The 14284-nt window shown below is 63.1% G+C and overlaps 1 protein-coding gene and 1 long non-coding RNA gene across 3 annotated transcripts in view; one reads left to right on the top strand and one right to left on the bottom strand.

Annotated features, from left to right (window-relative positions):
- PITPNM3 (PITPNM family member 3) overlaps nt 1-14284 on the bottom strand; it is a 100089-nt gene that overhangs the window by 16105 nt on the left and 69700 nt on the right. For both annotated transcript variants that reach the window (XM_051825331.2, XM_008270855.4), the window contains exons 5-10: nt 7533-7609; nt 7001-7236; nt 4435-4624; nt 3900-4022; nt 3389-3573; nt 968-1140 (exon numbers count right to left, since the gene is read on the bottom strand). In XM_051825331.2, coding sequence (XP_051681291.2) covers nt 968-1140; nt 3389-3573; nt 3900-4022; nt 4435-4624; nt 7001-7236; nt 7533-7609 — 984 coding nt within the window. The remainder of the gene's footprint in view (nt 1-967; nt 1141-3388; nt 3574-3899; nt 4023-4434; nt 4625-7000; nt 7237-7532; nt 7610-14284) is intronic.
- On the top strand, nt 11830-14069 carry LOC138846192 (uncharacterized). Its single transcript, XR_011383636.1, has 3 exons — nt 11830-11967; nt 12244-12354; nt 13930-14069. It is a non-coding gene; the product is annotated as an uncharacterized lncRNA (long non-coding RNA).

The raw sequence follows: 14284 nt of genomic DNA, 5'->3' as shown, positions 1-14284 counted from the left end.
TCCCGGGCTGTCCACTGCGCACCCCAGCCTGTGGCAAGCTCCCCGCCCCGCACTCCGGCAGCCCCCCAGGCAGGCCGCCGCCCTCCCTGCTCGGTGCCGGGCCCTGCTCCAGAAAGCCCGCCTTCCACCTTTTCCACTGTTAGACTCCTTTCAGTTCTTCCGGCTTTCCCTCAGTTCCCACCTGCTCAGGGAAGCCGACCTGGGGTCTTCCGGTCGGGGCAGTGGCCCCTTCCTCAGGCCCCCAGGACACCCCTATCCTGCCCTCAAGTCCAACTGCCAGGGCTAGCTAGGGATCCGGGTTTGCCAGAGCTGGCCCCGCACTTCTCTCATTAGCCAGCAGGTGTCTCCACTGAGGCCCTGGTCCCTCCAGCTCAGGAGACTGAGGGCAGTTGTGGGTCTGACTCTGCTCCTCCGTTCCAACCACAGGCCCCACCCCTCCACCTGCTCCATAAGTTGTCAGTGAGCCTGGACCAAAAGCACTGATCCACTGATGTCCTGGGGTCCTCCAGTCTGGGGCGGTCCACGCTCCCTCCTGAGTCGCGGCTGGAACCCCTCAACCCCTCTATCTCACAGCCACAGGACCAGGCTGCAGGCAACGCACAAGCACAGGCTCTGAGGTGGGCTTGGGTGCATGTGGGGGGTGACAGTGGGGCTGCCTGGACACCCCGGGGAAGAAGGGGTGGGGTGCAGCAGGGTGAGTATTTGTGGCTGCTCATCCCATGGGCCACGGCTGCTGGACAGTGAGACCGCACACCGGCCAGGGCATCTACCACGAAATCCACTGGAAGCTGCCTCACCTGCACCCTACCTGGGGAAACTGCCCCTCCCACTCTGCCCCCTTTTCTCTCCCCTCCCCCACCCCTCCCCCTCCCCCAAATCCCATGACCCTCCCCAGCCCCATCTCAAGGCCCTGCCGTGGTGGCCCAGTGAGGACGGCATCTCAGGCCATGGCCCAGGTCGCACTCACCATCCAGCCCGGGCAGCACCGTCCTCCGCATGGCCAGGACCAGGCCGAGGGGTGAGCCGAAGAGGAAGAAGTCGGACACGTCGAAGTCGAAGCGGCCCAGGCTGACCTCGGGCAGCGGGGGCGCCCTGGCGGCGGGGAGCTCGGCCTCGTCTTTCAGCACACTGGAGTGGATGCTGTCGGGGGGCAGAGGCAGGGCCGGCAGCTCAGGGAGGGCCCGAGCGGGTGCCGGAGGCTTGGAAGCAGAGCCCCCCGCGTGAGCGGGTGACAGCCTCAGCACCAGCCACCGTGGCCCAGCCCAGAGCCAGCCTGCTCCTCCTGCACAGGGCCACTGAGTAAATATTTTAGCCTGCGTGGGCCGTGCAGACTCCGTCACACACCCCCCCGCCTGTGCCACCGCCGTGCTGAGAAAGCCGCCGAGGCGACACTTAAACACGCGCAGCTGTCTCGCTGAACAACTTTATTTGCAAACCACAGGCTGAGCACCTGAGAGCTCCCAGGTGTCCCCTCGCTGGCAGGCCCGCCCTGTCCTGCTGGTGTGGGCTTGGGCATGCGGAGAGCCCCTGCACTGGCTCCTGGAGAAGCCCAGCCGGGTCAAACCGCAGCCCCACTGGCCCGTGTCGGTTGTGCCAGGATGAGGGTTTCAGCCATGACTCAGGTTCCAGGCAACCCGCAGACACAGATGCAGGGGCAGGAAGCGTGGTCGCCCCGCCTCCAGCTGGCAGGCGGGGCAGAACTTGGGGAGAAAGACAGGAGATGCCCCGGGAGTCCAGCCAGGCCCCTGCCAGGGGCCCACTGCTCCAAAAAGAGCCCGCGCTGCGTTTGCGCCCTGCTGGCGGGAGCACATCTGCCAGGCTGAGCCCCGGCCTCTTGCAGGGCGAGCACCTCCCGGGGAGGACGGTGATGCTGGCGCTGAACAACACACACTGCACACAGAGCAGCCCCCCCCCCCCCAACGCCAACCATTTAATTGACAAACAAACAGCCATCTGTCCCTGGGCTGGGCCAGCTCCCCAACGCCTTCCCTTTCCTGGCGCTCTGCAAATGTGGCGCTGCCCTAAAGGAATTTTCAAGGATGAACCAGAAATGCTGGGATCTTTCCGCCCGCACGCCTGCCTCGCGTGGAGCTGCTCTCCCAAAGGGGAATCTGTGAGGAGAGAAAGCGCAAACGGGCGACATCTTTGATCTGGTCGTCTGCTCCCAGGAATCCATCGGTGGGAACCAAAGACAGAAGCTCTGTTCCAGCAGTCTCTGCAGGTGCCGGGAACAGTGACACCATCCAGCCTTGGACTGCACACACAGCTTCTTCCTACACACCTAGACCCGGATGAAGCCGAGGACATCCCGCTTCCCACGGAACACTTCCCTGGCATCACCGCCCTGAGCACTAAGGCCTCCAGGAAACAAAATCAGCGTTGGCCAAACACAAGCCCCGCGACCCTGCTGCTCCTAGGGCTGCCGTCCCTGGAACAGTGCCACTCGGACAGGCGTGTACTTTAAAACTTGGGAACTGCTTCTGGAATTTTCCATTCGATCTTTTCTGAGCACGGCTGACCACAGGTAACTGACACCCTAGAAAGTGAAGTCTCGGATAGGGAGATGGAGAGGCTACTGTGACCCTAAGAAATATGCTAATGCTTGCTCCCAAAGATGCCCACTGTGCAAGCTGGAGTGTCCAGGCACGGATACTAAGTACACTGTGGACTATTCCCTCAATAAAGTATATTGCCATCAAGGTTATGTGCCAAGTATTTTAATTATATGGAGAAAAGCTCACACTATAAAAGGTTTGGGATTTAAGTAGAACGATATGCCAAATAGATATGGAGAGAAAGCAGCCTAAAGCGCTGGCAGTGGTTCTCCCCGCGTGGTGGGACGACCTGTTTTCCAAATGCTGCCCGGACTGCATGGACTCAACATACAGGCGAGAGAGACGGGGTTGGGGGGCGACTGAAGCAGAGAGAGTTCTTCTGAGCTGCATCTCCGCTCAGTCCTCCTTTGTACCCTGCATGAACTGAGCCATTTACCCCACGCTGGCACACCAGCTGGGGCCCACCTCGCCTACCCACCACACTGGGGACCAGAGACCAGAAGGCAGGCCCTGGGTCCCCCACAACAGGCCACACGGCCTTCCCACACCTTCCCAGGAATGAGAAGCACACGGCTGGGGAGGCTCCCAGCCTACCCCGTCTCTGCTAGTTCACCCAATTCCCTCCGTGAAGCAGTCTGGGCAGAAGGGGAAGTGGGGGCTCAGAGAGGTGGAGCGGCTGCCCCCAGACTTGCCGCCCGCCAGCCAGCCAGAGCAGGGACAGGGAAGCAGGCCCCCAGGTCTCCCTGCAGGGCAGGCCTCGCAGGGAAGGGCCTCGCGGATGACTGCACCCACGTGCTCTCCGCCCTGGACGCTTTGGTGGAAAGGCCGGTCACCTGGAGAGGAAGGCGTGGTGCTGGGTGATGGCCTCGCAGTCGTAGGTGGAGGAGTCGCTCTGCTTCCGCGGCAGCGGCCTCTTGGGCTCAGCGGCCTCCGCCCCGCTGGACAGGTCAATGTTGCTCTTGCTGCGCCGCTTGCTGCCGGCCAGGCTGCAGTCCTCGTCCACCGCCCCCGGGGCGTCCTGTGGGACCGGGCAGAGACGGGGGCCCGGCCGTTACCAAGACCCCGGGCCCAGCCCCGGCCCAGGCCAGCATGAGCCCCTTCCGCGCCAAAAGGCACGCCGAAGCCCCCGCGCGGGCTGCCTCCTACAGCCCCAAAGACAGGAGGCCGGTGGGCCAGCCTCCTGCTGGCCTCATTCTCCAGCTATACTCCCGGAGGAGTCCCTGTGTGCGTCCCGGTGCCAACATGAAGGACAGCACCAATTCCCGCCCCCCACCCCGGGTGGGGCAAGGGGCGGGCTCCCAGGGACACAGACCCCGCCCCGCCCCGCCCCGCCCCTGCCCGCACCTGCGTGCTGCTGATGCTCCCCTTGCGGCTGCTGCTGCCGGGACTGTCCCCCGAGGGCCCCGCGCTGTAGCAGATGGCGTCGAAGGCCAGGAGGCCGCCCACACAGTCCCCGATGAGACACACCTGGAAGAGGCAGAGCTGGGGCTGCAGGCCTGCCCCCCTCCCCCGCCAACCCCCACCACACCCAGCAGGAGCAGAGGGTACCCATCCAGCCAGAGACCAGGGAAGGAGCTGTCCTGGGAGGCACCACGTGGGGTGCTCCTCCAGGGGGTCAAGGGTTAACCTCGGCCTGGGGGGCCAGCCTAAGCTGGCCATCCGGCTCAAGCCAGGGACCAGCGTGGGCTCCAAATGAACACTCCAATCGTCGTCCTCAGTTTTCCTATCTGTAAAATGAGGGCAAACCCCAAGAACTTGAAAGCCTCCTGCGATCTCAGATGCTCTGGTTCCAGAATGGTCTGTGTGGGTCCCCCCGGGGCAGGGCCCAGCCTCTGTCCCAGCGCAGGCTGGGCCGGGTCGGGCAGCCAGGCTGTCCTACCTGCCCACTGAAGCCAACGCCGTCAGCGGACCTGAGGAACTCCGTGTACACCTGGTTGGCTCGCTCGATGACAGTGGCGACAGCATCCTGGTACTGCGGGGAGGAGATGGCCAACAGGGGCAGGGCGGCCAGAGGGACATGGTCCTGGCTGTGGCTGAGGCAGCCCTCGTCGTGGCTGTAGGGGTTCAGGCTGCAGACAGGGGCCCAGGGTAAGCCCAGCTGGGACCAGGCCAGAGGGCAGGGTTGGGGCTGAGGACCGGGTAGAAGACAGCACCTGCTGGCCAGGCATGGGGTCCTCGGCCCCAGGGACCCTAGAGGAATCCCCGGGCAGGAGCTGTGTGTGTCAGAGCCCAGGCGGCAGTGGGGGCAGGGACCCGAGCCTGTACTGAGTCCCCGGTGTCCATTCCTGGGGTCTCCTGCAAGAACAATGTCCTCTTGCCCTCTTCTGCGTGCCCCCAAGGACACCCCAACTGTGGGGGATGGAAGCAACTGAGGAGCCAGTTGGCAGCGGTCAGGGCAGGGGCCTGTCCTCACGGCAGACTTCCTGGAGGAGGTGGGCTTGGCTGCCAGGCATGGGGATCCCGAGGTGATCACAGCTCAGAGGCTGTGCACCCACGCCGTGTTCACTGTGTGGGGCTCCCCCAGCTCTGGGGGACATCTGTGACTACGGAGAGGGCTAGGAGGGCGGGTCCACCCACGTACTCACCCCTGGGGCTCCTCTGGACTTTGCAGAGGCGCTCCTCACTCCCTGTCTTCCCACCAGGAAGTCCCTCCCTCCCGCCCTCCCCGGGCAGCTCGGATCCACGAGACCCCCCCCCCCCCCGCCAGGAGCCCGCCCTGCCTTCTCCACCTGTCTTGGTTCTGTCCCCTGGGGCTTCTGTCCCAGAGGCACTGCAGAGCGAGGTTCCCCCCAACCCAGGCCCAGAGCCTGCCCATCCCCCATAGTCCAAGGGTGACGTAGGGCCCAGGGTCGGGGACCCTCCAGATCTGGGGCACGCAGCAGAATCCCCACGGAGTGCAGGGCCAGCCCCACCAACCATTCCTCATCTCAAAAGAGCTCAAATTGGAGGAAACAGCTTCAACCGGAGCCAGAGAGATTTTAATTAGCTGGGAACACACTCCTTCCCAGCAGTGACGGTGGCTGATTGATGGGCCTGGCCGGGGGCTGCCTGGGGGTCGGGTAAGCTCCTGGTCACCGTTCCCTCAAGTGGCCTGGCCATCTGTCTTCCCAGAGACAGGTGTGACCCAGCTCTGGAGGTCAGAAGGCATGGGGGCCGGGGTAGGGGGCGGTTGGCGAGAGAGGAGGGTCCTGAGACTGATTTTGAAGCAGCACAGTTAACTCCGGGATCGTCTGGGCTCCGCCATCCGCTCAGCGGATGCCCGCTGCAGAGCGGGCGGCCAAGATGCAGATTCCAGGGCTCCTCCCCCTCCTGACTGGGCCTCTGCAGGGGCCGGGGGGCGCTGCCGGACATCCCCACCAGGGATCTGGGACGCGAGCTACTGACCTAAGCCCCTTCCCGCCTTCTAGCTCTGAGCGCTGCCCCGTGGGGGTCCCAGGGACACAGATCACCCACCCGGTGCGGGCAGAGAGGGGACTGCGCCTCAGTGCCGCATCTGACGGACAGCACCGGCTCCCGCTCTCCGGGGGCCCTGGGAGCTGCCCACATAGCCCAGCTCTCTCAAATGGGAGCTCTGGCAGAGTCGTGCTGGGGGAGGGGCCGGGGGGCAAGGACCTTCCTCCCTTCCCCAACTCACAGGGCTGCCAGCTTCCAGCTTCCCGGCCCAGCGAGTGGGGCCCTTGTGACACAGGTCGGCGATGAGGAGCCCGTGTGTCCGGCTGGCTCCACACACCTGGCACTGGGGGAGCTGGGGGTGGGACCTAGGCCCCAGAGGAGCCCCTGCTCTCTTGGTTTGTCCCCCAGGCATCGAGCGGTCACCAGGGGCTGCCCTTGACATCCTGCCCTCCTCCTCACTGACAGGGAGATGCCAGCGAGCAGCGCCGGAGGCCGCTGATGCCAGTCCCAGGCGGGGTGTCCCCACACGCTCTGCTTTCCATGCACACCAGCGTGCAGGGGCCTCACCCCAGCTCCAGAGCTGCTCCTCACTGTTATCACCCCCATTTTACAGATGAGGAAACTGAGGCAAGGAGAGGTGAAACAGTTTTCCCCGGGTCTCTAATCCAGGCCGGTAAGAGGCCACACATTTCACCCTGTTATACACTCAGAAGCCGCCTCCTCCAGGGAGGCTTCCCTGGCCCTCTCCCTGTGGCACAGGGTCCTCTTGGGCTATAAGCCTGTGACCCGCTTTCCCCTCTGGCTCCATTTGCTGGGTGGCCCTGGGGGAAAATGCTGAACCCCTCAGTGCCTCTGTTTCCCTCTCTGGGCCAGCGAGCACAGGAAGTGGATCTAAGCTACTAAGGGACGGGACCCGGCACCACCCAGCTCTGGGCAGAGACTCCACCAGGGACGGCCCTGGTGGGCCAGGAGCTGTGATGGGCCACAGAGGCTTCGGCGGGCACCCACCGGCCCCCCAGGTGCCCCTCCCCCACCAGCCGGGCGGGACTCACTTAGAGACGAGCGAGAAGGCCTCGGAGCAGATGGCCGGGCAGGGCACGAGCTTGATGAGGATGTGGCCCAGGGCCGCGGGGAAGTGGGCGCGCGTGACCTTCTCCAGCACGGAGCCGAAGGTGCGGATGTCAGCGGCCTTGCACGCGGGGTCCCCGGCGCCCGTGTCCAGGATGTTGCCGCCGTGCAACACCAGCAGGAGCACGTGGGTCCTGCAGGAGCGCTGCGGGCAGCCTTCCTGCGGGGGGCAGCGGGGGGGACAGAGACGGGCGGGTGGCAGAGGATGGGCGGGACCGCAGCCAGGGAAGCAGGCGCTGTGCCCGGCCTGCTCAGCTCCCACCACAGCCCCGGAGGACGGAGCCACCAGTGCATTCCAAGTGAGGGGCACAGGCTCCCAGGAGGGTCAGAGCCTCGGTGGATGTTCCAGGGGAGCCTGGAGGCCAGGCACACGCCCGGAGCCACAGAGGGGCCAGGCAGCCAGGGGCTCATCCCGAATCCCGGCGACAGGGCGGGGCCCTCGCAAGCCCGGCTCACCTCGCTGTCCTCATGGATCTCGATGCTGCCCTGGGCCGGGAACTTCTGCCTTCTCAAGGAAACCCGGTACAGCTCTCCTGCACGGGGACAGAACTGCCCTTGCAGCGGCCGTCCACGCCTGGGGCCCCGATTCCAGTCTGGAGCTCGGGCGAGTCAGCCCGGCCAGTCCCCTGCCTCTGAACGCCACACTGCACAGAACCCTCTCTTCTCCCAAGGGAAGGAAGAGGTGCAGAGGCAGGCCGGGGGGGGAGGCTGACCCTGCAGCAAGGAGGGGTGTCGGAGGGAGGAGCCACCCTGCTGTCCCTCGCCAAGGACAGCTGCGGCCATGCGAGCAGGCGAGGACCTCCGCGATTGCAGGCTGAGGCCCCAAAGTCAGCTGGGTGATGGTTCATTCCTTGTCACCTTCACTGAGCTCGGGGTGCCCAGCTGAGGCGTGTCTGCGAAGGGCTTCTGGGAGGGGTAGCGTGGCATCAGTAGGCGAGTGAAGAGGGGCCGCCCTGGACACCAGTGTGCAGCACAGCTCGGTGGAGACGCCTGCGGCCACCATCATAAGCCCAGCTCCAGTGCCAGCCACTCCACTTCCCATCCCGCTCCCCGCTGAGGCACCTGGGAAGGCAGAGGATGATGGCTCAAGAACTCGGGCCCTGCCACCCTCGTGGGAGACCTGGATGGAGGCTTTGGCTCCTGGTTTTGGCCTGGTCCAGCCCTGGCTGTTGCAGCCATTTGGGAAGTAAACTAGTGGATGAAAGATCTCTCGGCCGGCACCGCAGCCCACTAGGCTAATCCTCTGCCTTGCGGCGCCAGCACACCAGGTTCTAGTCCCGGTCGGGGCGCCGTATTCTGTCCCAGTTGCCCCTCTTCCAGGCCAGCTCTCTGCTGTGGCCAGGGAGTGCAGTGGAGGATGGCCCAAGTGCTTGGGCCCTGCACCCCATGGGAGACCAGGATAAGTACCTGGCTCCTGCCATCGGATCAGCGCGGTGCACCGGCCACGGTGGCCATTGGAGGGTGAACCAACGGCAAAGGAAGACCTTTCTCTCTGTCTCTCTCTCTCACTGTCCACTCTGCCTGTCAAAAAAAAAAAAAAAAAAAGATCTTTCTTTCTCTCTGCTTTCCAAATAAATTAATTACTTTTTGCAAAAAAAATTAATAATAATAAAGGTTGTCCCACCCTTACCAATGTGGACAGTCATTTCTCCATCTACTGAGGACACAGAACGAACAAGAAGCAGAATCACCAGTCTCCTTTCCCTTCCCTTTTTTATTTATGTGAAAGGCAGAGGGATAGTGAAAGACAGACAGAGAGAGATCTTCCATCTGCTGGTTCACTCCCCAAATGGCCATAACAGCCAGATCTGGGCCAGGCCGAAACCAGGAGCCCAGAACTCCATCCAGGTCTCCCACATGGGTGCAAGGGCCCAAACACTCAGGCCATCATCTGCTGCTTTCCCAGGCCATTAGCAGAGAGCTGGATCAGAAGCAGAGCAGGAGCCAGTGCTGTGGCGTAGTGTATGGGCAGCGGTTCAAGTCCTGCCTGCTCCACATCCAATACAGCTCTCTGCTGTGGCCTGGGAAAACAGCAGATGATGGCCCGAGTCCTTGGGCCCCTGTACTCCTGGCTTAAGATCGGCACAGCTCTGGCTGCTGCAGCCATCTAGGGAGTGAATCAGCGGGTGGAAGACTTTCCTCTCTCTCTCTCTCTCTCTCTCTGCCTCTGCCTCTCTGTAACTCTGCCTTTCAAATAAACAAACCTTTAAAAAAAGAAGAAGAGGAGGAGGAGGAGGAGCAGTCAGACTTGAGCCAGTGCCTATACAGGATGCCGGCATTGTACATGGGGCCTTAACCCACTGCACCACGACGCCAGCCCGGCCCCTCTTCCTGCCCGGGACATCAGCACTTCTGGTTCCCTGACCTTCAGACGGACCGAGGTCCACACTGCCGGCTCCTCTGGTTGCCGGGTCTTTGGACCTGGCCTGGATCTACACTGCTGGCTTCCCTGGGCGCTCAGCAGGCAGACGGCAGCCTGCTCAGGTGTGAGAGCAAGTCCCGTAACAAAGCTCCCTGTCCATCTCTCGCTGTATCGCCAGACACCCCCGACTAGCACAGCTGGGAAAACACTGATCCAGAAAACATCTGGTGGAAGCTACCAGGGAGACAGCAAGACAGGGCGCCGCGGGGAAGGCAGCATCAGCCACGAGCTCTGGGCTGATGCCAGCCACTGCCAGAAATGCCGTGCACACTCCCGCCAGCTGCCCAGGTCTGACACCCCCTTCCAGGAAGCCCTCCCTGAACCCTTACTTCTCTAACACAGTGGGGAGGGAAGCACAGCCCACCAGTCCCGAGCTGTGATAAAGGTTTATGGGAGCACAGCCAGGTTCGCTCATCTGCATTTTGCCCGCAGGAGCTGCCCAGAGACCATCAGCCCGTGAGGCCTGAGAAGTTCAGAGTGGGGCTTCGCAGGGGAGACGACCACCTGTGGGCTCACACTTTGGTGCCAGCTCTTAGACTCCAGGTGCAGAGAGACCTCAATTCCATCCAACAGCCACGCCCACCCAAATGAGTCTGTCTTCCCTTCCATCCTCCCTCACACCCTCTCCCTCTTCCCTCATGAGCCGGCCGTGACTTCCTGTGTGTGCGGCTTGTTTGCTTCCACTGACGGGGAGCTCACTCATCTCCAAAAGCAGCCTGCTGCAGACCAGGGTGATCCCTTCCCTCTTCACACGCCCCTGTGAACCTGCCATCCCCCCTGGGAGTCCCATCTGGGGAAGGTCCTTCCCAGCGGCTCCAGGGGCAACTGTGGCCAACCTATGTCACCAACCCCTGAGCCACTGCCAGCACCGGGGAGGGCACCCCACTGGGAACTCCGCGGGAGAAGCCATCCTCATAGATGCACCCCTGGGCCACCAGGAACTGCCCTGGGGGGCTCCACGCTGCCCACACGGGCAGGAAATCATTTCCTGGACGATGGAGGGGAAAACTCGATGAGAGCCTGGCTCTGCCCAGGAACTCACGCTCCTTCCAGCAGCTCGGCCTGCCCCGCCTGATTCCCTACACATGGGAGACTTTGCCCTGGGCTCTACAGGAGGGGCCCTCAGCCCGGGCCTCAGGACCCCAGCACAGCACAAGAAGACAGCGATGACTCGGGTTAACTGAGCACTTACTACGTGCCAGGACCTTCCTGGTTTACTGATGCCATCTCCCTAGAGTCCTCACTGGCTCCCTCGGGGTCTGGATGCTTTTGAGGCAGACGAGCCCCGGTCGCTGGCTCTAGGCCTCACAGCGAGTAAGGGTGAGGGACAGAGCTGGCATGAGAAGCCAGGTCCCACAGAGGACTGCGTTTGGCCCAGTGCTGCCCTGCCCTTCCCACCGGCACAGTTTCCAGTGAGGACCAGCGGGCCCACAGCCCGGGAAGGCTCTGGTCCGTCTCACTGCCCCGACACCTCTTTCTTGGACAGAGGGCAGACGCTGAGAGGGGCTTCCCCAAGACACAGCCAGCCACATGCGGGGTCTCTGCAGCTGAGAGTGGGAAGGGGCATGGGCAGAGCGGGGGACACAGGGATGGAGCCTGGCACAACCCTTCACTTCTGGGGCATGGACTGGGGGCCGGCACTCTGGCATAGTGGGTAAAGCAGCCGCCTGCGGTGCCCTCATCCCATATGGGCGCCGGTTCGAGTCCCGGCTGCTCCACTTCCAATCCAGCTCTCTACTGTGGCCTGGGAGAGCAGTGGAAGATGGCCCAAGTCCTTGGGCCCCTGCACCCACGTGGGAGACCTGGAGGAAGCTCCCGGCTTTGGATTGGCCCAGCTCCCGCTGCTGCAGCCAAAGTAAATCTTTAAAAAAAAAAAAAATCCTGGACTTTGGAGCCCGAGGTTAATCCTTGGCTCATAGCATCTGTGCCTCAGTGTCCTGATCCGGGGTGTGGGACACTAACAGTCCCGACCTCAGAGAGCAGCGCCCAGGGTGCATGAGGCCACCCCCCCCCCCCAGGCTCAGGAAGGGCAGCGCGCATACGCAGTGTCCTAGGCGCTGGCTGCTGAGGTCCGCATCATCATCATCATCATTGCTATCCTCACGGGACCCTGGGGGCACGGGGCTGGGGCCACAGCTGACGAGACGCAGCCACAGTCCGGTGGGAGCATCACTGCCTCCCCGGTCCCTGACGCGCCGCCGGATCCTTGCCTGAGCCTTGGCAGGCTCCCGGCCCGGCTGTGCTGGCTGCTGGCTTGCAATGTGCTTACAGGATTAGACGCTGTCGTTGCCACAAATTACCATAGCCAGGCTATAAATAAGTCGCAGGGAAGGCTGAGGGTCCTGCTGCCTCCCAGAGGAGGGGGCCGGCCCTGCACCCCCGCTGATGACCCAGACCCACAAACGCCCACACCCTGGATCTGCCTGCAGCCTGCTCCGGTGGGGTCCACGCCACATGCCAGACACCAAGGTGCGGATGGGAGCCAGGGGCCAGAGACCGGGCAGGGCTGTCCTTGCCAGCCCTCAGCCCTCCCCTGTGGCCCACACAGATGGGGGCACAGCATCACCTCTCAGTGCAAGGGAAGCCAGCAGTGGGGGAGGCAGGCGGGGAGACCCAGGCTGCTGGGGGAGATTCTGGCCCAGGCAGCGCTCACGGACAGGCGGGAACCCGCAGCCTTGGCAGGGGCCTCAGCGGAGGAACAGAGATCAGCCTCATGGCCGCCTTGCCTGTTTCTCCCCCCCACAGCTCTGCTCTGCGGATAAACAGGCTCTCCCGCCACAGTGACGGAGGCCACTGACTGCCTGTCCCACAAGGCGAACTCTTCCTTGCCTCTTTTCATGCTGAGACCGATGCCTGGTAAGTTCTTCTGTCTCTTGAAGACTGGGAAACTCCTACGTGTCCTGCAAAACCCTGCTCAGTTGTCACCACCTCTGGGACACCTTTCCAGATCTCTCTACGTAGAGAAGGTAATCCCTCAGCACACCTATTGCTGTGAGATGGCTTGTCAGTTTCCCCATTAGACTGTGGGCCCCTTGAGAGCAAGCCTTACTCCTCTCCTGTACCTCCCACAGCATTTTTGGGAGATGTTTGGTAGTGACAACCCCAGGATGCACACACCACAGGGCACGTCATCTACTGGGAAGCAGATTTCTAGAAAGCCCCCAGGGGACCTGGAATCTGGAACTCTGCGAGTTCTGGAGCAGCCTGGCCAGGGTCTATGGCTCTGCCGGCAGGTGGGAAGCCCCGTAGGGGGCCCCCAGGACCTGTTGTCAGGCTATCAGTTTCTTCCCTGGTGCTCATCTGGCTGGCGTGGCCCTGCTCGGGCTGGGTGCCCGTGGAGTCTGGATTTGGCCTGGGCTGGCGAGCCCGCGGCTGTTTCTGTGACGACGTCTTGGGAGCGAGCAGCTTTGAGGCAGGCCCCCTCCCATTGTGCAAGCTCCCGGCCCCCTGCCAGCTCCAGCGCCGGGACCCGGGTACCACCCGGCTCCCAGGCTGCCTCTGCCGCTGAAGAATGGAGGCTATTTTTGTTTAATCACAGCCTTGGGAAGGCACAAATCATGAGCTTCCTCCCTTCTCATTACCCACGCACCACGCCGCTCTTGAGACAAAAGCCAAGGTCGCTGCCCACGCGCCCCCTGTCCTCAGCAAAGCGAGCTGCCCCCAGCACGGCTGAGGGTCCGGCTGTCCTTCACCCTCTCGTCACCAGCTACTGGGGTCCCCGGCAGGGAGGGTCCCGGGGTGCCTCCTGGCCATGGCAGACCCCCCCATGTCACCCTCCATCCCACGAGCCCCTTTCCAATCACTGCCACCTCTGTGAGTCCCCCGGGGCCAGCTGAGCCGAGCTGGGCCTCCCTGGAGACCACGTGGCCTGTCTCGAGAAGCACCCGTGAGGTCTCTAATCCTCCCTGAGCCCGAGGAGGCACAGAGCGAGCCGAGGCAGAAACACACAAGGGCTTTTGTCGGATTTTTTTTTTTTTTTTTTGCATGAACCCAACAGCTTTGGTATCTTGCTTGCTCTGGAGTGGGATGTACGAGATGCACCTTGCGAGTACTGGAGCCTCGCTCAGACAGCAAGCGGGCACCGCGGCCCACAGCCCAGCCCCCACAGGGAGAAAACACACACGGGGGGGCGGGGGGGGGGGAGAGGCCACGGAAAGGGGCCCCCCGGCTGGAAAATGCTCGCCTTCCGCACCTCCTCCTCCCACCCCAACCAGAGCCTTTGCCTCCGGCTCCTGGAGGATCAGGCAGTCCCAGGAGGCTGTCCACAGCAGCCCGATACGAGTTCCAGCCCCCGTGCTTGCAGAATGAGAGCCCAGGGCCCCAGCAGGACCCACAGGCACCACAGGGGTGGGAAGCCTCGCCTGGACTTTGCAACATGGATGATTCCCGCGAGCGAGCTTGGAGTTCACACCCAGGCAACTCTCGGTGCAGATGAACGACCCCGTGTCTCAGGGGGCCCCGGAAAAGGCAGCAGCAGCCCCACGGACTCTCTGCGGGGTCCCCTTGGAGCAGAATCATGCCCACTTCCTCCCTGGAGGCCTGGAGCTCCAGGAGACACAGAGGCCTCGCGCATCGGGAAAGGAGAGAGACACCAGCAGGTGTATCTGCGCAGACAGCCCACAGCGGCCACACAGCAGCTCACCGACTGTGAGCTCATGAACGGGGGCCGGCCGGCAGCCCCGTGACACCTGTGCCCCCGCCCCAGTGCTCGCTCTCTGCTCTCAAATAAAAGTTGAAAATAGGAGCCACTGGTATTTCCCCAGCAGACCCCAGGCTGCCTTCCTCT

This window comes from Oryctolagus cuniculus, chromosome 17 (assembly GCF_964237555.1).
Source record: "Oryctolagus cuniculus chromosome 17, mOryCun1.1, whole genome shotgun sequence".
In the NCBI taxonomy this organism is placed as follows: domain Eukaryota; kingdom Metazoa; phylum Chordata; class Mammalia; order Lagomorpha; family Leporidae; genus Oryctolagus; species Oryctolagus cuniculus.
The sequence above is the reverse complement of the archived record's forward strand: the minus strand, read 5'-3'. Positions and strand labels throughout refer to the sequence as shown.